Source organism: Fragaria vesca, linkage group LG2 (assembly GCF_000184155.1).
Source record: "Fragaria vesca subsp. vesca linkage group LG2, FraVesHawaii_1.0, whole genome shotgun sequence".
Classification (NCBI taxonomy): domain Eukaryota; kingdom Viridiplantae; phylum Streptophyta; class Magnoliopsida; order Rosales; family Rosaceae; genus Fragaria; species Fragaria vesca.
Window position 1 is genome coordinate 10,023,746 of NC_020492.1, and position 23,129 is coordinate 10,046,874.

General features: G+C 39.9%; 3 protein-coding genes across 3 annotated transcripts; 1 reads left to right on the forward strand and 2 right to left on the reverse strand.

Annotated features, from left to right (window-relative positions):
* Positions 1-5,033: 5,033 nt before the first annotated feature.
* On the reverse strand, positions 5,034-6,808 carry LOC101303758. The gene is made up of 2 exons (XM_004290190.1): positions 6,577-6,808; positions 5,034-6,219 (listed from the first exon to the last, which is right to left on the reverse strand). The coding sequence occupies exon 2, from the start codon at positions 6,217-6,219 to the stop codon at positions 5,746-5,748; it is 474 nt and encodes a 157-aa protein (XP_004290238.1). The 5' UTR covers positions 6,577-6,808; the 3' UTR covers positions 5,034-5,745.
* Positions 6,809-9,252: 2,444 nt separating this feature from the next.
* Positions 9,253-15,539, forward strand: LOC101304051 (histidine--tRNA ligase-like). The gene is made up of 7 exons (XM_004290191.1): positions 9,253-10,660; positions 11,098-11,277; positions 11,489-11,746; positions 12,241-12,375; positions 13,240-13,521; positions 14,075-14,215; positions 14,968-15,539. Exons 1-7 carry the CDS (start codon positions 9,320-9,322, stop codon positions 15,265-15,267), a joined length of 2,637 nt encoding a protein of 878 aa, XP_004290239.1. The 5' UTR covers positions 9,253-9,319; the 3' UTR covers positions 15,268-15,539.
* Positions 15,409-16,504, reverse strand: LOC101304340. The gene is made up of 2 exons (XM_004290192.1): positions 16,350-16,504; positions 15,409-16,215 (listed from the first exon to the last, which is right to left on the reverse strand). Exons 1-2 carry the CDS (start codon positions 16,441-16,443, stop codon positions 15,599-15,601), a joined length of 711 nt encoding a protein of 236 aa, XP_004290240.1. The 5' UTR covers positions 16,444-16,504; the 3' UTR covers positions 15,409-15,598.
* Positions 16,505-23,129: the final 6,625 nt, after the last annotated feature.

The window sequence follows — 23,129 nt, forward strand, 5'->3', positions numbered from 1 at the left end:
AGAAGGATTCTCAACATCGATGATCAAAGGATTGACTCGTGCCTTGTCGGTCCGTTTCTTTCTCGGACGTGTGTCCAAACCAAACCAGGTCGGCCTCCCCCCTTTTCCTTTGGGGAGCCACGGCCTCCATCCCCCCACCATGGGTGGCGCCGGCGCCGGCAATACCGAGCCCGGGGATGGCCGTGCCCTTTCTAGGGACTTCGAGCCTAGCAGGAACATTTTCAGCTGGTATATCTGATCTTGTCACTTTCGCAATCTCGGAGAAAGAGTCAGGCAACGTATCTGCTACTTTCTGAAGTTCAAGAATACGTTTCGCTTCACTTTCAGTTTGTGAGGTGCGGGGATCATAATGAGACAAAGTGGGGACAAACCACGACAATTCCTGTCGTTCCACATGAACATGTTTATTCGTATCTCCCCCTAACGACGGGAAGAATGTCTCATCAAAGTGACAATCCGCAAACCGTGTGGTAAAGAGATCACCTGTTAATGGCTCAAGTATCTGATAATCGTTGGAGATTCATAACCAACGTAGACACCTAATCGTCTCTGAGGACTCATCTTAGAACGCAGTGGAGGCGTAATTGGCACATAAACCGAACAACCGAAAATGCGTAGATGCGAAATGTCAGGCTCATATCTAGTGACCAACTGGTACGCACTAAATGGTTGTTTAGCAGTGGGTCTGAAACGAATAAGTAAGGCTGCATGTAATATTACATAGCCCCATGACGCAATAGGGAGGTTGGTGCACATTACCAACGCTCAAGCAATGAGCTGAAGCCGCTTGATTGTAGCTTCGGCGAGACCGTTTTGCGTGTGAACATGGGGTACGGGATGTTCAACCTCAATCCCGATAGATATACAATAGTCATCAAAAGTCTTTGATGTAAATTCTCCAGCGTTATCCAGTCGAATTGACTTAATTGGATAATCCGGGTGGTGAGCCCAAAGTTTAATAATCTCTGCTAGGAGTTTTGGAAATGCAGTGTTACGTGTGGACAAGAGCGCGACATGAGTCCAACGCGTTGAAGCATCCACCAAGACCATAAAGTATCGAAATGGTCCACATTCAGGATGGATAGGTCCACAAATATCACCTTGGATGTCACATCCCGACCCTTATATTTTTACCTTATTTACTAACGTGATTATAATAAGAATTTTACCGTCTCGATCATTGAGTAAATAATTTAATTGGTCCCTAGAGGGGTTTCGGGGATGATTATGTGCGGAGGATTATTCGTATGAGGAAAATTCGACGACGGTAAAAATAGTAAATTTTAGCTAGTAAAAGGTAATTTTTATTCGGGTATTATTTTTCAGAGTGTTTCATTTTTTTGGATTTGGGTTGTTTAAAGGTGTGGACCGGTTTGGGGTGTGAGGCCCAAACCCAGTTTCTCTTTCCTTTCTTTTCTACCCGGTCCTCCCTCTCTCTCCCCGATTTTTTCTTCCTCCCGCTGCCCATTCGTCCGGCGTCCTCCTGCCGCCGTCCGGCCACCAGCTGCCGCCGCTCCAGCCCAATTCGGATCCCCATCTCCTCCTCTCCCTCCCCGGCCTAGCCCCCGAGCCTCTAACCCGCCGGAAGAGGAGAAAACCCACCGGAAACGCCGGGAAGCTTTTCGCCGGAACTCCCTCCTCCGGCCACCAATCCGGGCAAGCTTGGTACGGTTTTGTAGCCCTCCAACCCAGCAGCCTTGCCCTAAAAGGACTCACCCTCTCTTGAGCTAGGTAAGGAGAAATGTGGAGTTGAAATTTCTAGGGCTTTTAGGTGTTTGTGTTCGATTGCCCTAGTTAGGCTTGGATTTTGGGTTTGTGCTGGTCATGAAAGTTGTAGAGCATGTTGAGGAGATTATTCTGTCAAAATTTCATAGGTTTTGGAGGTCGCCGGAATTAGCCTCCGGCCGCCGCTGCCGGCGGAGCCGCCGCCGGTTGGGAGATTTTAATGTTGTTAAATTTGGAATATTAAGGGGAGTTTATTGAAGTGAGTTATGGAATTTTTGGATGAGTTTTGGATAGGTTTATGAATTTCCGAAGTTAGTATTTTTGGCGGTTAATTTATGTAGAATCCGGCCGTTGGATTAAGTTGTTTAATCTGTGGGAAGGTGCAGTTACGGCTGCTGGTTCTAGGGTTGAAATGTGGACCATTTCGAAGTTAGGCAATGATGAGCGTGTTAATGGCTCTCGGTTAATTTCTGCCTATTTTGTGTAAATATTGGAATTTCGGCTGGGAACTTAATATTATATTTGGAACAGATCGTGAGGAGCCTCGAGCTGACGAGGCCCCAGATCGACATCAGGCTTAGGCCTAATTTGTGAGTGGATTTTTGTTTTTAAATAATGTGCATGCGAAATAATTTATGTTGTTGGAGAATAACCGAAATTGAGAATATCGGTGAGTATATATAAATATATCCATATGTGGATGATTATGAGAATAATATGTATATGAGAGAATGCTAGCTAGCTATACATGCTTTTCCACCATACTGAGGTAAAATTCCATTATGTTGCAACGTGAGCGTTAGACGCAATCGTTGTAGCCCTATATAAAAATAATAATTTATATAGGGGATATGTGCGTATATTTATACACCGTCTTTTCCACCATAATGAAGTAAAATGTCATTATGGTGCAACGTGAGCGTTAGACGCAAGCGTTGTAGCCTTGTGTGAATTTTCTATTTGTTTTAGTTGTTTCAAGAAAATTCATACAAGGGATATGACGAGTGTAATACATACATATTTTATTTTAGCCTGAGAGGCTGTATTTTATTGAGCGTTGGAGACTGGCCGGAGTTAGTCATGAAATTTCCAGTTTTCGTGTTGAGCGTTTTGAGCTGTCGCATGCAGCATGTTTTTCTATGGAAAAGTAAAATTGGGAAAGTATAAAGAATTATTTTCATTAATTTTATTTTTGTCCACTCACTCTAACGTGTTCAAATGTTTCCCCTGGGCCCTTCGTTTTAAAATGCCCAGTCTGCAGAGTTCGGGTTGGACCTAGTAGGAGACGAGGCATAGTCACCCGCATTTCCACCACTTTTCATCAGTAGGTTACCTGTTTAACCTACTTGTGGTTTCTTTTTCCGCTAGTGTTTAGTAGCTCTGAATACTTGGGTTTAATGTATATTATTTCGGTTGTGGGTGAAGACTTGTTGACGTTTTAGAATATTTGTTGGAGAATTTATGTTATCTTTTGGATAATTATTTTTGATGTTGGATAGTGTTGTGTTGTTGGAGGTAGTTGTTTTTGGGGAGCACGTAGGCTCCCGGAGTTAAGGTTGGATTAAAAAATTTTGGAAGTGTTTGCAGGTTTTCGTTAGGAAGGGTTGTCCATTTTCAAGGGAGGTTATGCCGATTTTTCGGTAATATCTTTCTTGGAGGTGGTCCCCGCACGAGTTACTCCGGGTTTCAGGGTAAAATTCGGGGTGGGTCGTGTCATTGGATACGATGTAGAAATGGAATGTTCTCGGTATTATCTTTAGCGTAAGACGGTCTCGATACTACTTTCGCTAAAGAGCAAGCTTTTCAAAACGAACGATGAGCGTTGGAAAGAGTCAACGACACATCAAGGGAAGAATGGTGCGCCTCAATTGCTTGAGGGGTCGGCCGAGCGGCAGCCAGGAAGTTGGTGCCTAGCCCGGGAGACTTCAAAGTCCCCTTTGGCCTGTGATGGCCATTTGTGGCGTCACCACTATGATGTAAAGATCCCAAATGTTTTCGTTTTGATCTAAAGAAGGGATGTCCATGAGAATTACGCAGAATTCGGATCATCATGTCCCTTCCGGGATGACCAAGTCAATCATGCCAAAACTTGTATGAGTCAGAGTCCCAAAGATCCTGTTTGGCGACTACATGGGATTCAATAATCCGAATCGTAGTAAGGTAAAGACCACTAGATTGACTCATAAGTTTCTCCAATATACGTTTACGTCCGTAATCATGAGAAGTAATACAAAAGAACTCAATTCCATCTTCACAATGAGTTTCCAAGTGAAAGCCATTAGCGCGAATGTTCTTAAAGCTCAACAAGGTTCGGTGCCCTTTTGGGGCATAGAGAGCGTCCGTGACGCGGATCATAGTGCCATGAGGCAGAAAAAAGCGAGCGGTTCCACGCCCGAGGATCACAGGAGAAGATCCAATCATTGTCGTCACAGATGATTTACATGGCACTAACTCAATAAATAGTTGCCGGTTCCTTAGAATGGTGTGGGTTGAACCACTATCTGCGAGGCACTCGATCTCTCCAAGAGACATACCTATAAAAGAGAGTAGATATATGAGTAAATAGGTCGATATCGAGCCATTTAGAAGGATTGAAAAAGCTAAAAGTAGCAACAATCCCGAGAGTGCTGAAAATTTCTCGCGCAGAATGACCTTTGCGCACTAAAACAGTCATAACTCCTTCGTTAAAATAGATATGGATGAATCGTAAAATGTTCTGAAAACTAGACTCGTAGAGCTTTCCAATGATATAAAACTCACTGTCTATTTCGTCTGGAGCTGTTCACAAAGGTCAAACGAAGTGACTGTCCAGGGAGGACAGATTACTGTTTTTCGCAGATTTGGCATTAGCGAAGCTTTTGAAGCTTGCCGGTGGCATGGAGGCGTATGCTCGGCCACAGGGACGTGTTGATGAACAAATCCTGGTCCTGAGAACCTAGAGGATTCGATGATGGTCCGGTTGTGCAAAGTCTTTAACGTCTTTTACAAGATGGCAATTGGAGTAATAGCGTAAAAGGAATCCAAAATCAAAAGCTTTCGATAACTCCAAATTAAATATGACCAGGCATGTCCGTGGAGGGTCGGTAGTGCGAAACACACTTAAACCACTAGCTCCTTAATTTCGGACAATTCTAAGACATCATACTAACTTCGATGAGCCTAGTTGAACAATTGATGATGGAAAATACACAATAGGGGAAAAGACTTGAACCGGAAAACACGTTAGTAACCCTCCTTGAGAGTCACGGCGTTGATGCCATATTTTCTAAGATAGATGTAAATCAATTCGAACCAAGTAGAGACAAGAAGAACCAAAATGAAAACTTTCATTAATGCGCTGAAAAGAGTACATAAGGGTCTCAAAAAAAAAATTAGAGAAGAAAACTAAGCATGGCATGCTAACGATGCCTTATTACATCATGACTTTTAAAAGAGAAAACAATCTTAGCCGATGACATCAAAGTCAGGGGCATCTAAGTCAGAACATTGTCCATTGGGGTCTGCGACCTTGAAGGTAACATTATGTTCAACTCCATTGTTTTAAGTGGAATTGACTTCCATCAATTCCTTGTATTTCTTGTATGCGGCAACAACATTTGCAGAAGCGCGACATCTTTTATACCAGTGGTCCTTGGACCCACATCTGTTGCATTGACGGTCAAAGGCAGAAGAAGAGCGAACTTGCTGCTTCAGAGGAGAAGCGGCACCGCCCTTGGGGCCGGCGGCACCGGTATCTCGACGCCAAGTGTTGGTTCGGCCACTAAAGCCACTACCTTGTCCCCGAGAACCAAAGGCACGGTGGTGCTGAGTCCCACGTGCATAAGGTTCATTCCGATGTTGATCCTTGCGTTTCGGAGCTTTCTGACTCCGCTTGCTGTTGTAATTAGATTCCGGAATTTTCCGGGTGCCTACAAGATGCAAATTATGCTGATCATTGATCATGTTATTCTTTTCTTCCATAAGGAGTTGCGTCATTAAGCCGCTAAATGTAGTAATCCTCTTATCTGTGAACTCAAGCCGCTATTGGTTCATGAGGATCTTAGCAGCTGAAGGGAAGGTCGAGAAAGTCTTTTTGATCATGTCGGCATCACTTTTCTCGACTCCACATGAGCTCAGTTGAGCTTGTAGGCAAAGCATATCCCTGTTAAAGTCATCAACCTTCTTGTAATCCAAAAGTCCGATTTCATCCCAGCGAGCAATTAGTTCTGGGAGCAAGGTCGAGTGAATGTTGCCAAAGCGTTCGGCTAGGGCATCCCACAGATCTTTTGGATCATGCTTGGATTGATACTGCCTGCGCAGTGTGGGATCGATATGCTTACGAAGGAACATGAGCGCCTGAGATTTAGTTCTCTTATGAGGCGGTTCCTGAGCTGGATCGGGGAATATGGTCTCGGTCAGATCCTTAGCGATGAAGGTCTGCTCTATGTCCGAGACCCAGCGATGGTACTCGGTACCATGGGCGTCGAGGACGTCGAATTCAATGACTCTGTCCATCTGCATACAAGAGAGAACAAGTCGTATTAGTTTTCTATTGGAGACCCTAAAAAGGGTACTCAAATACGATGCTTTTGGTTTGTCTCTCTAGGGTTGATCAAACACAACCCTAAACGTTCGGAGTCGATCAAACACAACCCGGAAAACTTGTCTGAAGGTGATCAAACACACCTTCAAAATAGCAATAACCAAAGTTGATCAAACACAACTTTGGACCTGGGGAGGACAACCGGGATTTGTAAACCTGCAAATACACCGACCTAAGCATGGAATGGAGTAGAAGAATAGGAGAAAACACTTTATCTCCCCCGAGGTTATTGAACTTTGAAGAGTTTTAGGGTTGTAAAGAAAACATACCGTAAAACTTGGATGCTTGATCGGATGAGAGAGAAAACAGTGGAGTGGACGACCGGGAAGCGGCAGTCGGAGGGCGACGGTGGCGGCGGCAGCAGTGGTAGCCGCCAAAGCAGGGCCGAAAGTCTTCGGCTTTGGTTTTAGGGTTTGGAAAAAAAATATTAGCTCAAGGGTTGAGCAAAATGCTGATAACGTGATGAAGTGAAATAGGTTTAAGAATAGAGAATCGTGAAAGATGTGTGTATTATTCATTGATAAGAGCCCTTTATATAGGGAATTACACAATACCAATAAGGTAAGGATATGAATACATAGATCTAGTCAAACTACATATCCTAATGGCATAAGGCCAAGACACACATAAAGAATATCCTAGAACAATAAGAATAGTAATAATTAAATTATTCATACAACGCATGTGCCTGACAAATTGCATACGTGGCTCGTGAGTCAGCAAAGTTGAAAAGTCTTCGGAAATGACACGTAGCGGCGTGTGAATGGTCGGTCGACAACAAAATCATCAATCCTGACTAAAATCAAATATTAAATGTCAATCGATAATCATACATCAATCAAATCAAATCATTTCGATTATCGAAAAGGAAGTCGGAATTTAATCAAATTGGTGAAATACCTTATCGGTCATAATTAAATCGATCAATGAAGACTGATTGATTTAATTATGGTAAATTGAATAATTGAATCAATCAATCAAAAGTGATTGATTTAATTATATCATTAAGGAAATACAATTAAAGTTGTGACTTCAATGCATTCCATTTACGGAAGAGCATTGACACTATAAATACCCCCTCTCATATCAAGAGGAGGACTTCCGGACAAAAGAGAAAAATTACTCCCGAGAGTTCAGAATTCTCCTAAAACCCTTGAAGAATCATCAAGCTGCCAAATAGCCGATTCTTCATCAACCTCAAGCCTAGAAGTTGTCAAATCTCGAAGAGTCCCAAGTTGCCAAATAGTCGACATCTTCACCAACTACAAGACGAAGAGCAACCACCACGTGGAACTGCTCGTGGCCCAAACCCGATCAACGTCAAGCCTCTACGACCCTTGATCAACTCTCGTCTTCAAGCCTTTCAACAAATCAAAACTTCTACCAAGTTCTTCAACAAGCTCGTGGAGAATCAACAAGCACCAAACACATGTGTCGATTCATCCGCTATCAAGCCGAAGAACGTTCACCACGTGACACCTCTCGCGACCCAAATTCGACCAAGATCAAGCCTCTACGGCCCTTGGTCAACTTCCTTCTACAAATCGTCAACACGATAAGAAGTTCAAACTACAACAGTTCAATTCAAGATTAAGTGCTCGTCACCCTTAGATCAAATCAACGTCGGAGATCAAATCAGAGGACATTCTTGTTAAAAGAATACCCACAGAGATTGTAACCCGCAAATTCAATCAATAAAAATATATTATTTTGTACACGTGTCTTTCTGCATGTTATTCGTGTTTACACTCTCAACAACTGATTCAATTTTTCTTTAAATCTTCCTGATCTTTTTTCCTAAAAAGTTAGTTTTTTTTATTCAAGGCTCTCATGAAGGTTTATGAAAGTAAAGTTGGGGATTTACAAGATGAGTGTGTTGGTAATTGTGATGCACTTCCAATCTTCTTCCTACTGCCCTGTGTTCAATAATTGATAATAATTTTGAGAAACTTATCCAAACATGAAGCTTTAGTTTTGTATCCAAACCATAACCTTCTTCATATCCAAACATGGATGCTATGCAGCGCCTGACATGTGCGTCGACACGTGGCGCTGTTTTATTCCCACGTGCTATTATCAGCTCACAGTACTAACTATCCTCATTCACCCCAAATGGAATGTGAAAACCATTTAATCCTTTTTCTTTTTTATTTATTATTAGTAAGCGCGTGCAAAAGTATAGTGATCGGATGTGTGATTGTTTGTCGCTTGTTTTATGATGATTATCTTTCTTGTAACAAATCTTGTGAATGTGAATGCTTTCAAGAGAACAAATTTTATGAATGATATGCCTAAATTTTTGTACAAATGGACGTGAAAAAAGAAAACAAATCAATTATTCTTTTGCAAATGCAGATAATCTTCATTACAATCTTGCAAGAGTAGAAGCTCCGACAGGGGAGATAATCTTGGATATACCTGAATATATCATTGCAAAGTAGTAAGGCAAAAGTCCATCAATATAACTCTAGTCAGCCCCTAAACTGATTTCGCCTCATATGTATCCACTTTAACCCTTTCCAAATCTACCATGAGGGGTTCAAAGAGAAGATTGCATTTCACTTGAATCTTTCCTTGAAAAGAATCTCTCATTAAACAAATCTTTCTTAGACATGTGTCGTCGTAATTAGATCTTTCTCGACAAGATGTTTTCGCCTAGACATGCAAGAAATATGATCCTCGTCAAATAGATTAGTGTATAGAGAGCACATTGATTTTAATTCAACATTCAAATGTGAACACCAAGTCAAAATATTAGTCCTGAGCACCAAGTAAATTCAAGAATTCTAAACTTGGATGCCAAGTTTAACACTATTTGGTTCCACATGGGAAAGAAGCTTGGTAAACATGTCCCAAAAACACCTAATAAGAGGAACCCTACCCGTTTAAGTCGCCCCGGCCCAAAACATGTCCGCCTTGAAAACTTGCCATTTCTTTTCATACATAGAGTGAAGACTGTAGTCGCTTCTTCTCCTCTCTCACAAAGATTTCACTCACTCTCTCTGAGCTGCAATGGCGGGCCTCCCAGTCATAAGAATCGGAGGCAAAGGTTCATCTCTCTCCTCCTCCGCCGTCTACGCCGTCGCTAACGCCCTCGCTCACGTTACCATCGACTCTTCCGCGCTCGACAAGCTCGCCTCCTCCTCCTCATCCGCCGCCGCCAATCTCAAGCCTCACCGGCTCCTCTCTCTCCCGTCCGTCGAAGAATCCAGAGCCTCCCACGTCGTCCTCCTCGCCAAGCTCCTCTCCCTCTCCGGCATCCGAACTGTTCTCCCTCTTCGAATCGCCGACGCCCTAAATTCCAATTCTTCTCAAGACTTGGAGACTCTCGATTTGACCGACGAGGAGGCTCTTGCGTTGGACAAGCTCAGGGACTCGTCTGCTTTGTACGGCGTCATTTCGCTACTCGACCACCAATCGGCGGCGCTGTCGACGGTTTCGGACGCCGTGGCGGCGCTCTCTTGCGAGGCGTTGAAGGCTGACGTGGCGGGGTTTAATTCCGTTGACGCCGGGGACGGGTTGGCTTCGAAGGAGGTGATCGGAGTTGCTAGTGATTTGAAGGTTTTGTTGAACGGGTCCAAGTTAGTCGGCAAAGTGGAGGTTGAAGCTGTATCGGAGATTCCGAAAGTTCACGCGAGTCTGAGAGAGCAAGTGAAATCTGTGCATGCTAAGACTAGGGAGGAGCTGAATTCTGGAGCCAAAATAGGGAAAGGTGGTTCCAGGAGTGCCAGCTCCGAGACGACTGCATTGCTGGCATTGGCGTCGGCGCTGTTTCGGTTGGGGGTCTACAGTTTCCGGCGAGCCAAGCTGGATTTGGAGGCAGTTGGGAGTGAGAGTGTGCGTCTAAGATTGGTGGAGTTGTTTGAGAAGCAATGTCGTAGTGGTGAAAGCTTGAAAAGTGGATATAAGTTGGTTCAGGAGTTGGCTTTAGAAGATGAAGAGAATTATTTGAAGTTTGCTCATGCAGTGAATGTGTTGATGGAGCTTGTTTGGAAGATTGTGACTTGGGAGGCCATAGCAGTGTTTGTGGCGCTTGAGGGAGCAGAGTTGACTGGGAAGGGTCAACAAAGTGGTGAAGCGAATGGAGAAGTGAATGTGAAAGCAGGGAAGAAGGGTGAGAAGAAGAAGAAAGCGGTTTTGGGGAAAGGGACAACTGTTATGGTACAGTTGATTAAAGATAAGCTGCAGGGTGTGGGAGGAAATGCTGCTGATAGTTCAGAGATGTTGGAAAATTGGGTTAAGGAGCTTTTATCATTTTTCAACCCAAAGAGCTCTGAGTTTGATGGGTTGTTGAACAAGGTGAAGGAGATAGTAGAAAGCAATGAGACCAGAAGGCTCCCTAAACTTCCAAAGGTAGGTGCATTACTGGAATTTTGCTTTCATTTGTATCTTAAATGCTTTTTCTTTAAACTATTTTGTTTCGTTGATGGTTTGGAGTCAAGAAAAATGATACTTTTGTTTAGTAAGAGTACCTTCAATTTGGAAAGGGCCATTTTTCAGAGCTGGCCTCTAAATTTATAATTTGTGGCAACTATGACCTTGTCCTTTGTGCAATAGAAATATTTTTAAGGAAAGCAGGATCCTAACAGTTTCTTAGTAGATTATCAAAGGAGTTCAATCTAGCTACACCTTATAATACTTGTCTGTAGATTCTCACTGGATATTATCAGTTTGTTAGTTGATTCAGTTGCTTCTGCCGAACTTTCTTCTTCTTTAATACTGGCTTTTGGATTGTAATGAATGGGGTTACTAGCATTCTGACCATGTTGACTTATTATTCTGCATGATAGGGTACTCGTGACTTTGCAAAAGAACAAATGACAATAAGAAAGAAAGCATTTTCGATAATAGAAAATGTGTTTGAGAGGCATGGTGCCACAGCCCTGGATACTCCAGTTTTTGAGTTGAGAGATACTCTCATGGGCAAATACGGGGAAGACTCAAAATTGATTTATGATCTTGCTGACCAGGTAAAATATCTCTATCTCACCTTTTTTCAATTCAATTGATGACTTGAAGTCCCTGCCTTTTTAGTTATTTTCTGAGTTTTGCTTGTCATGCTTCATGTAATGCAATGTGAAGTGGCGTGGAAACATAACATTCTATTTGTTTTTTCTGTATTTAGCCAAAGACTATGCTGTATGTACATCTGATGTGCCTTTTGCTTGATCTTGTTGGCAGGGTGGAGAGCTTTCCTCACTGCGATATGATTTAACTGTTCCATTTGCTAGGTATGTTGCTATGAATGGCATTACATCCTTTAAAAGGTACCAAATAGCAAAGGTCTACAGAAGAGACAATCCCTCTAAGGGTAGATACCGTGAGTTCTACCAATGTGACTTTGATATTGCTGGCCAAAGTGAAAAGATGGGGCCAGATTTTGAGGCTGTCTATGTGCTAACAGAACTTCTCGATGAGCTGAATATTGGAGACTACGAGGTAACACTTTGTTTGAAGGCTGTCTTCTTTGATGTGCCTCATTTTGTACAAAAGGTTGTTTAAGTTGAAGAACTGAATGGATGATAGTCCCACTGCTCCTTGTGGATAATAGGTCACTGATATCAGATATGGTTAAACTTTATGTAAAATTCTGAGTGGCAATTACATTAAAAAGCATGATTCATGATTGCAACATAATGATATTATTTTATTCTGATAGTAGTAAAAAGAGTCGAAGCAAATAAATATATCTTGCTGCTATGAATATGGAAACAAGCTATTATGTTTTTGATACCCTTCACCTATATGTAGAAATGAACTGCCACAAAAATTTGAGTTCTCACCTTGTAAGAGGTGCTGTGCCAATATAACATGTTTACTTAATTTAATTTATAATTGTTGAAATGTTTTCTGAACTAATTTATATACTTCATAAGCCTAACTTTCTGGTTTAAGTTTATTTTTATAATTGCCGGTTGGTGTTTCTTGCGCAGGTTAAGTTAAATCACCGAAAGTTGTTGGATGGAATGTTGGAAATATGTGGAGTGCCTCCAGAAAAATTCAGAACTATTTGTTCTAGTATCGACAAGTTGGACAAGCAATCGTTCGAGCAAATAAAAAAAGAAATGGTAAAGTCTCAAAGGCATATGTATTCCACATCATGTGGTTTTCTTATATATCTGTCTTGGTTTATGTGGTTCTTGGTTTAGTATGCTTGCTTTGAGTTGTGTTTATCTGTTAGTGCTCTGTGTTTCTTTGTTTTTCATTTGTTGTCAACTGCATGTGCTTCGTGTTTATTCTCTCTTTTCAAAGTTTTCATACTATTTATATTCATAGCTGGTATTTTAGATGAACTTTAATGGATGACATGGCACCATTTGTTTCCCTTAAGAGATTAAGAGATATCTGGTCCTCCACCCTGCTTTACATAGGACCAGCAAGTATATATGAATTCAGGATCATCAACCTAAAGCTTGTTGATGATCACTTTGCTTGTTGACCACAAGTAGTTATGAGGAAGCCTTAATAAAAATGGAGGATCACATGTCCAAACACCTTAGTTGTATTAGAAAACATATGGCTTTGTTATCTGTTGTATGTCTGCTTCATCACGAGGATTTACTACCTAATTGGTAGTTTCCTGGTTATATTTTCCACTCGATCCATTTCTAACCATGAAGTAGAGTGTTGGTCCTTCACCTGTCTTATCTTCTAATTAATTGTTGAGTGTGGACACTGAAGGATATTTGATTTCAGTCAATGGGTAAACCATTCATCTACCAGAATTTCTCATTTACCTTAAAAACAGTTTAATCAGTTGATTAGCTCCCTTTTGCAAACGCATTTGTTTGTCATTTTGTGTGCTTTTCTCCATGTTCATCGTGTAGACCTATATACTTCTGTAGTTTTATTGGTTAATTTAGGATGCGTAACTTGTTTCTTCTTATGTGGGTCTCATGAGGTTTTATATTTGGTATATATAATTTTTTCAGGTGGAGGAGAAGGGCTTAAGTTGTGACACAGCCGACAAGATTGGTGCTTTTGTAAAAGAGCGGGGACATCCATTGGAATTGTTATCTAAGCTTAAACAGGAGGGCAGCAAGTTCTTGGAGAACAGTTCATCTATAGATGCATTGAATGACCTCGAGATCTTGTTCAAATGTTTGGAGAAGTCACAGTGTATTGGAAAAGTAGTTTTTGACTTGAGTCTTGCAAGGGGTCTTGATTACTATACTGGAGTCATATATGAAGCCGTTTTCAAGGGTGGTGCACAGGTAATATTATGTAGATGTCATTTGGAACTTTTTCGCATTCATTACCTACATAATCTGTGTCATCTGACTCAAGTGCCATGTGACACTTCAGTAATAATCTGATTTTGCTTGTTTGCCAAAAAAAAAAGTGATGTTGCCTTCCAAAAGAATATTTGAGGACATTTAAAATAACAGAAGTAGGAGTTGATTAAAATTTGAAAGCCAAGACTACTGCCTTATCATCCTATCCTACCCCTACCATTACTACAGTGGTTTGGGATCCCATTTCATGAGTTGTTGCAACTTACTAGGGATGGATGCTGCTGCTCATCCACAATTTCCATATAGATATTTGTATTCTAGCGAAGTACTAAGTAATGCCCCATTTTTGAGAGAGATAGAGCAAGAACATTTTCCCTTCCAATAATGTCACTGATGAAGAAATAGTGCATCGCCACCTAACAATCTAAATTCAAATGAATGGTAGAAGTCATATTAAAATTCTTCTGTGATTTCTGTTTGGCATTCCCTTAGGTGTTTCAAGGATAATATAATAAGTTTATTTTGTCATCAGATGGGCTCCATTGCTGCTGGTGGACGATATGACAACCTTATAGGAATGTTTGGTACAAAGCAAGTTCCAGCAGTTGGTGTCAGCCTTGGAATTGAGCGAGTATTTGCTATAATGGAGCAGATCCACAAAGACCAGAATCAGGTGACATTTGACTTGTTTTTCTGTACTTGATGATTAATTTTCCACTTATAGTTTGGATAACTTATATTGTTCAATTATAACTCAGTTGGTAGGGACAGCTCTTCTTTATTCAGAAGATCCCTTGATCAAATCCCTGTTCTCTCAGGGACACTAATAAAAGATGAAATCAATCTTGGATTCGTTTGGCTATACATTCTTAGGGTTGATCTCACTAATGCCTCTTGAACAGTGTTGTCCTTGAACTTTATAGCATGTCATATTGGTCACTCAACTTTTTTGTTGTGTTTAGTTGATCCAAGTCCCAATTTCTGTCAAAACTTCTTAGAATTAATGATACTCAATGCTACTTGTACATGTCTGCATGGTTAAAGATGAATCAGTCATTAAATTTGAGTGGCGAAAATAGGTATAGAAGTGGAGAGGTGGGTTAGGCTAGTGAAATATGAAATTACCCTTGGTTTACTTTACTGGTCATGGATTCATGGGGCAAGTCAGATGACAGTATTTATCCACTTAAATATTTTTATTATTACTAGTCTCATCTTCTCTTTAAATCTCTGTAAAGTTAGGATTTGGACCAACTTTCAAGGCCATGGAGTGCGAGTCAAGATAACTTTTTGTTAATCTAGCCATTGTATATGCTCTTGCTGTCGGCCATTACACTTGGCTAAATGTCATGCATAAACAGTTGTGATTTGTTCATTGCACGATCTGTTCTTACATATTTATTTGCCTTTTTGGTATCTTTACAGACAACCCGGGCAACCAAGACTGAGGTCCTAGTGAGTATATTAGGGGACGATATAGAACTAGCAGCAGAGCTCTCAGGTGAGTTGTGGAGGGGCAAAATTCAAGCAGAATTCTTGGCCAATAAGAGAGTCACAAAGCACTTTGACCGAGCAAAGGATTCGAAGATCCCCTGGATGATAATTGTGGGTGAAAAAGAGCAGAATGAAGGGGTTGTGAGATTGAAGAACATTGCTGCCGGGGAAGAAATCGTAATTCAAAGAAGTGATATTGTTGAAGAACTTAAGAAACGGTTGAATGCATGATGTTAGTTCTGTTTGTGAATGCATAGAAGAACCTTGAGCCTGATTCACTTTCTAATTTTCTGTGTTTATGTAGCCCTTTCTACATCATTTTACAAGAACTTCTGGGTTGCATAACAAGCATTGTTAAAGATGTTAAGATATACATTTTGTTGAAGTTGATAGGATTTTGTGTTGCTGCTTGCCTAGATGAAAAGCATAAACTGGTCATTAAACAAGAAGGAAACGAAGAATACCACAGTGTTTATTAACATCAATGCTTATTGAGAAATAGGACTTGAGAATACATAGTACGTTTGGTGAGCTCAACTCAGACCTCTTTCGCCAAGTAACACTACTCCATCGTCTGGTTTGTCTCCAATTCCTCAACTTCTTCCTCATTTGCATTCAGCTTTCCTAGAATGGCAATGATTTCGTTGATGGGCAATGGAATCAACTTGTCAATCTTCTCCTTCAGGTTCATGTAATTCTCCGGGTCATGAACTCTCACATCTTCAAGAAGTCTACCAGAGTTTTGATCCAAGACAGCTTGGGCAACGGCTCTAATAGTAAGTTTGGCAGAACATGCCTGCTCACTCATATGCTTCCCTGTTTTGCAGTAAATCGCAAAGCATTCACAATTGTTTTCGAAAAGGTTGTAATCACCAAAACCATCTTGGCTGTTGAGCAAGTCTGTGGCACGGCTTATAACTGCAGCAGGGTCATCACAGCTTCCGGTGCTGCAAGTTCCTGATCTTTTGAAGAGGAAATGGTGATAGGGGACTTCATAATCAAACCGATAAAGCTCATAGCCTGAAAGAAAGCAATCAAGGCAAGATATGACTACTCCTCGATGAACTTTTCGGTCAAAACCACATTTTCCACAAGCAGGCCTCCGTCTCAGTTTATTTGCTGGTTCCTCTTTTCTGGTTTTGGTGTAGTGGATCACCTTGTCTGCCTCCACAAATATTCCTGAAACATACAACATACCATAAACAAATTAGACACGCTATAAATCTATTCAAAACAAAAGTATAGATACATGATGTGTTGAAAGTTTGGCAAGTTAACTTCAGATGATTGAAACAAAGATTCAAAGAAGTTACCGTGGTGGGAGTAAGACTTCCATTTTCTGAAGCTGTAGATGTGATCTCCTGGCTGGAGGTTGCTCCTATGAATCTTGTTTGAGATCAGCCCCATCTCTCTTTTCTCTGTATCTCTCAAAATATGTGATTTGTGAGACTATGGACCAAAATGTGATGGCATACATGGGGGAGGCTCCATAATATATAAATGTTGATTTGTGATCTGAAGTGAAATTGTGGTGGGGATCTTGATTTTCTGTACTTTGCAAATTAATCTCTAAGCACTTACAGGGGGCAGGTTAAATAACGGATTGTGGTTTTGTACTCCGACAATGTTTTACTGTACAATACTCGATCTCGCAATAAGCTCACATTCATTGTCCATTCTCTTGGTTTTTGTTGGTAAGTTTTGAAATTGGAACATCAAATTTCATCCTTACTTGTTTTCTTTTCCTGTACAATAAGAACAACCGAGGACAGTTATTAAAATCAAGCCGTCTTATATAGTGAATATATAATATATATGGTTACAGGGATAACAAGTACACTTAAATATAAGAATCGTTAAGGTAGTTGGTTGCATACTACTAATTTTTGGACATTGATGTAGTTTATATTTGGTTTATGGTTTATGGTTTATCGTTGAGGCATGCAGCTACTTGCATCAAATAATGAATTCAATATAAATGAGAGGCAGACCTAACTACTGGAATTCAAATCAAGAAAGAATTGAAAGAGAAGAAATAAAAGCAAAATGGAAGTTTTGTATTGACTGATAAAAACCCTAGCTTTGTGGTTCTGTATTCCACTGATAAATGAAAGTTGGCACCCTTGTGGCATTGAACAAGTGAGATTTTTTTTAACTTTTTTTCTTTTATTCAAACGGGTAATGTATTGCTTAGACAATTGCGAGAATGCCTTTTACATCAGAAAATCGTCCTCTGCTTTAGTAATCATTGCAGAGGCTACAAGCATCAAGACCAGCAAGCAAAGAAAATAAACTTTATACCTAATTCCGAAGCAAAATACTAGTTGTCTCGAACCTCAATTGGTGGAGATCAAATATACCAAGAACTAAGCGCAAAAGCCACTTTCATAGCTCAGGCTAGCCAATCCAAGGACTAACCCTTACCCTTGATCTTGGCATTAGGGCTAGTCTTCACATCACTTTAGATTAAGAAGGAGTCACATATGACCTTCCATCTTGAAAGAGCACACCAACTTGTTCTTGCTGCCAATATAGGAGATGATGAGACTGATAAAGTAATTTAGGGTTCACATTAAAACCAATTAACAATAGATGAAGTGGCCTAAATCTTTATAAACCCACAAGCAATGTCTCATTTTCCTGATGAGGGATTCATATCTCAACAGGGACATGTGTTATTGTCCCACTGTTAGCAGTATTTGCATCAGCAAGAGGCACCTTCAACTGGCTAGCACCACATACACAACCTTTTAAGAAGAAATCTTCACCTTATCCACTTAACTTGACTGCATTCTAGCCAAAAAAATCACAACTGCAGATGCCGCCTTCTCAGGAACCAAACAGCGCACTACAAGGTGTTTCTTACGTTGTTGTAGAGATGATGGCATGAGTCACGTCCTCTCAGCCTTCCTAGATATTCACATCTCTATGTCCTCAATTTTTTGCAGTAAACGCAAACCATGAGACGACACCAAGGTAAAAGTAAAAAATTAAAGCTCTAGCTTGAGATGGGACGAGTTAATCCACATTTCATTCCAATATAAGTGATCATACCACAGATCCCACACCGCCCTTACAGTTATTTATCATGAAACTTCAAGAGCGGCTCAACCCAGACTTCATGAAAATATCCCTGTCCAGCAGCAAGTTACCAATAAGTATTAGGTTAAGGGGATCCTAATAAAGCAAAGGAACCTCCAAAACCCTAATCCACACCCTCACATGTTAAATATGAACAAAAAAAATATGAGGGACAACATCATAGATCTTTGCACAAACTGGAGCACGATCATAACTGTACGTGCCCCTCTAAGAACTTTGTTCTAAACTCATGCAATTTCAAAAGAGATGAGGTAGAGGTCTTCCCTTTCTTGGACTCATAGAGTCTTGTCCATCACCCCATGTACGCATAAAGTGCGACTTGAACATAGAATGGTAGACTGCATTACGGGTAACAGGCTTAATTGTCAAGCAAAAAACATTGGGTGAACCGATGCACAAGGCTGCCACCAATCTTACCGATATCCAGTGCATCACACGCACCAGCCAAAGAAAGGTTGGTTGCAAAGCTAGTAGTGACGACATCAATAGAGGTCATTTGGTAGAGACGTGATGAGAATGTCGATATGAGAAAACTACGGCCTACTGTGCGCAACTGGTTTAAGAGAAAAAATTCTCTAAGGGTTTTATTACAACGAGGGTATGAGAGTTTAAAATAGGGTAAAAGTTATAAATGGCCCCCGTGATTTGGGATCATGGCTACGTGTGTCCTCGTGATTTAAAAATGTCTAATGTTAGTCATCGTGTTTTACATATTGACTAATTTTAGCCTAATTATAATATTCCTTTTAACACCGTTAATAGGGTTTTCATGTATTGATTATTACCCAAGAATACCCTTGCCTCTTTCTCTCTGTGCTTGGAGTTTTCTGTTATTTTTCCCAGATCTGTTTATTTTTATCCCATCACCATGGTTGATCATTTAAATAGAATTTTTTATAGGAAGCTTGAATTGCATATAAGATATAATATATAAACTCAATATTATACCTTTATTGCTAAATTACTATTCAAATCGATCGTGAGAATTTTAGAGCGGGGAGTTCACAAAATACAAACTTTCTGCAATCATGTACAGGAATAGAGTTTTTTTTTTTTTCCATTTGATGAATACATAGAGAGAGTATTTAATGAATAATCATTTGTTTTCATATATGATGTACAACACAAAGGTATATAAGTTGATTATATGTTTAAAGGTAAAAGATGAAATTAACTTATCATGTGACGCACAATAATATATGACTTTATTAACGGTGTTAGACGAAATGTTATAATTAGACCAAAATTAGTTGATATATAAAACACGAGGACCAACATTAAACATTTTTAAACCACGAGGGCAAACATAACTATGACCCTAAACCATGGGGACCATTTATAATTTTTACCCTTTAAAATAAGAAGCTTTGGATACAACAAGAAGATTTGGATGATACATTATGATTGCTCTGCTATTTTCAATTAGGGTATGATTCTAATGTCTTAATTAAAATCTCGAATCTAGCAATTGAGGGCTCGATTATTACGGCGAATGGATCGATTCTTGCGAGGATTGTGGCGCATCGGTCGGAGCTCCCTTTCAAGCTGGACCTCCCTTTCAGGCTGAACCTCCATTCTCCAAGCCTCATCACCCCTTCTTCAAGCTGCACTTCCATTGCTAGTCTCACTATTGGGATGTCCTAATATCACTATTGTGTTGAGATTGTTACTAAATTTTTTATGGCATGTAATTTCTTTGTGATACCCGTATTTGAAATTTTTTTGCACGTATCATTCAAAAATTTTGAATTTCTTGTATGTGTATCTATTTTAAGATGAGCTGAAACCACAATTTGAATGTCGGTTCTACAAGAGTTCTATTGGAGTTGTATTATTTTGAATTTGAAGAAAAAAAATCAATGACCCCTATGTCTTGTTGAAAAGGTGCAACAGAAAAGCTATTGATCTCTCGTAGGTTGACCTTGAGCATGTGTTTTCCATCATAAAGCGGACTCCATAGTGCAAACCTTAGGGAATGCGTTGTATGATAGAACAAGATGCTCAAGCATTGAACAACATTTCAATGATCTTGGAAGTTGTCCTTGTAGTTGATTATGACTTATGACTAATATCTTGATTAGATAGACTCATGAAGTCTTTGATAATGTTTTTGATACACCAACGTGGTGGAATAAGACTATCAAGCTATCAATCAATAGTTCATTGAACAAGATCATGTTTTCAACTTAAATCAACAAAGTCATGTTTTTGTTACTTGCATCTTTTAGTGATATGAAGTGAAGAATGAGGAAATTAAGTTTTTTAGAAAATGTTCAAGATTTAAACTTTATTTTCTTCTGTGTGGTCATGTTAGTTGTTACGTTCTACATATATTCTAGTCTTTGATAATATTTTTGATACACAACGTGGTTGAATAAGATTATCAAGCTATCAATCAATAGCTCTTTGGACAAGATCATGTTTTCAACCTAAATCAATAAAGTCATGTTTTTGTTGCTTGCATCTTTTAGTGATATGAAGTGATGAAGGAGCAAAATTAATTTTTTTAGAAAATGTTCAAGCTTTAAACTTTATTTTCTTATGTGTGGTCATATCATGGTTTAACGTACTTGTAGGAAACATTTGAAAGTTCAAAGTAAATATTGAAAGTAAGATGAAAAGGTTTAGATCTAGAGTTGAAAGGGCCTTCGGCACTCTAAGGGAAATGGAAAAATAACAACTGGTTTGGGATCTTGCATAAATTCGATCTTCATTCATTGCACTATTGTTAGAATTTTTTTATTCATATCTTACTGAGAATTGGAAACACCTGTAGGTTTTTATTCAGGAAGCGGATCTAGGATGATGCATTCTTAGCCACAGCAGGAGAATCCATTTTATTTAAGTATGAGATGTATGAGCTAGATTTCCTTGGCATATATGTTATGAAGTTATTCTGTTGGAGATCAATCCCTTTGATGCTCCCTTAGCCACAACTGAAAAACAATGATGCTACACAGTTCTGTGTAATATTGCTTGGGTAGATACTAACTTGCTGATTCTCCTTAAACAGATCTAGAATGGTGGTAAATAATGATTTTGTTCTTATTTTTTGCTGTTATATGTAATTGGAATTTGGGTTGTTTGAGCACCAAGATGGTAAGCAACAACAATGAAATTAAGAGAAAATTGCTAAACTTTTTTTTCTTGAGAGTTTTTTTTTGGATTTTTTTTTTGGAGAGTTTGGCAAAAACATTAATGACAAAAATGATGAAGCTGCCTGCCAAAGTGAACATGTCCATATATCTAGTGTTATACTAACATGAAATTGGGCATTGCTTCCATCACTTTTAACAGAGAGGGCTGTAACATCAATTTAGGCTGCTTTAAAAAATAACAGAAACCTGAGTTTATCCTAAGAAGGATAACATAAACATAAGTTTATCCCAAAATTGGGTATCCAAAAAAGGAGCTATTTATCCAATCAGCAAGAGATCACTATATACAAGCTTCAAGAGACTTCATAATCGCTCCCCAAATTGATTTGGTTGATAGGGAAAAGGCTAGCTATTGTACTCGATTGCGATGGCCACAAGTTGGTGGGAGAGATTACATACATAGCAGCTTATGCACTGCTTATTTGATTCTAGTCTTCACACTTGAAACTCTTTGTTTAACCAAGCATAGTTGATGCTATGATATTAATTATTAAGAAAAAATACTGGTCACTCCATTAACTTTCATGCACTCGACAGTTTACTCCAATATCTTTCAATTTCAATCGATCACTCCTCGAATTATCCAATGTCACACAATTGGGTACATCCGTTAAGTGGCCATCCAAATTAGTGGTTAAGTTGTTGACGTGGCAAGTTCATACGCGATGACCAACTTACCAACAAAAAAGTTGGAGTACCGGGCTTGGGCCTGAGTAAGTGGGTCAGCCCAAATCTTCCAAGTACAAAGATTGGTTTGACTACTCTTTGAAAAAGAGGCTCAGGACTCGACCTACTCGATCTGGCTGACCGAGGTTCGTTGAGTGCGGTCTAGGATTGACGCGGCGGTCTGAGGTGATGGCGCGACGGTTTGAAGGCGGGACTTCGATCTGAGCTGGGTGGGGGATCGCCGTGTGATCAAAATCTGAATTTGACTGATCGATGAAAGTTTATGGTCGAATGGATTGGAGGGAGTTTCTGGAGTGTGGATAATTTTTGTGGGGAGTAGGGATGGGAGGAAAGGGCTAGGGTTAAGGTTCGGAGAAGCTGTGAGAGAGATGGACTATTCGAAGCTTGAAGAAGGCGATGCTTGTTCTTCTCAAATCAATGAATATGATCCCAATATCGACCTTGATGTTGCTCTTGCTTACATTGTAAGACCTGTATATGTGTATTTAATCATCTATGATTTTCTCAGCTACGTATTAGTAACACTATGAATTTTGGTTTTGAGTTGGTTGAATGAATTTATGGGGGATCCTAGGAGATTGGTGAACAAGGTACGAACTCGTGCTTGATCTTCAAGACAAGTTTATTTAGGTATTGGGTATGTCGAACAAAATTTGTTCTTGGTATTTTCTGGGTAAAAAGCTTCAGCTCAATCTTTAAGCAAATCAGAGTTGGATATGGGTAACGGGCAATCAGAGTTTGCTCAATCACCATATCGTTGCGTACTCCTCTATTATTATGACTTCCTTTCAAGATATCTTGCAGAGTAAAACTACTACCTTTAAAGACATCCGTGTCATTTGTCTCACATGCATCTGTGTTGTAGAAAATGTTGTTTTTCATAATACCAATTGACGAAATTAACACTTAGTTTTCTTAAGACACTCATTTATTACAGGCCCGGACCTGAGGGGAGGCTGAAGAGGCGGCCGCCTCAAGTCCAAAAAATCCGGCCATTTGGGGGCAAAAAAAAATCCATGGAAGCCGAAGCTTAAAATCTGGGTTTTAGTTTTATTTTGAAATGAAAAACAGAGGAGGAGATGAGAAATGGTTGGGATTGGAAGAGAAGAGAAGAGAAGAGAAGAGAGGGAGAAGGGGGGGGGGGGG

What these genes read in the sequence shown, in the direction of transcription:
- LOC101303758 (XM_004290190.1), bottom strand. Translation starts at nt 6,219, where the DNA reads ATGGACAGAGTCATTGAATTCGACGTCCTCGACGCCCATGGTACCGAG.
- LOC101304051 (XM_004290191.1), top strand. Translation starts at nt 9,320, where the DNA reads ATGGCGGGCCTCCCAGTCATAAGAATCGGAGGCAAAGGTTCATCTCTC. An exon ending in TGAATATTGGAGACTACGAG is followed by an intron (nt 11,747 to 12,240) that starts GTAACACTTTGT and finishes TTTCTTGCGCAG; the next exon opens with GTTAAGTTAAATCACCGAAA. An exon ending in AGCAAATAAAAAAAGAAATG is followed by an intron (nt 12,376 to 13,239) that starts GTAAAGTCTCAA and finishes TAATTTTTTCAG; the next exon opens with GTGGAGGAGAAGGGCTTAAG.
- LOC101304340 (XM_004290192.1), bottom strand. Translation starts at nt 16,443, where the DNA reads ATGGGGCTGATCTCAAACAAGATTCATAGGAGCAACCTCCAGCCAGGA. An exon ending in GAAGTCTTACTCCCACCACG is followed by an intron (nt 16,216 to 16,349) that starts GTAACTTCTTTG and finishes TGTATGTTTCAG; the next exon opens with GAATATTTGTGGAGGCAGAC.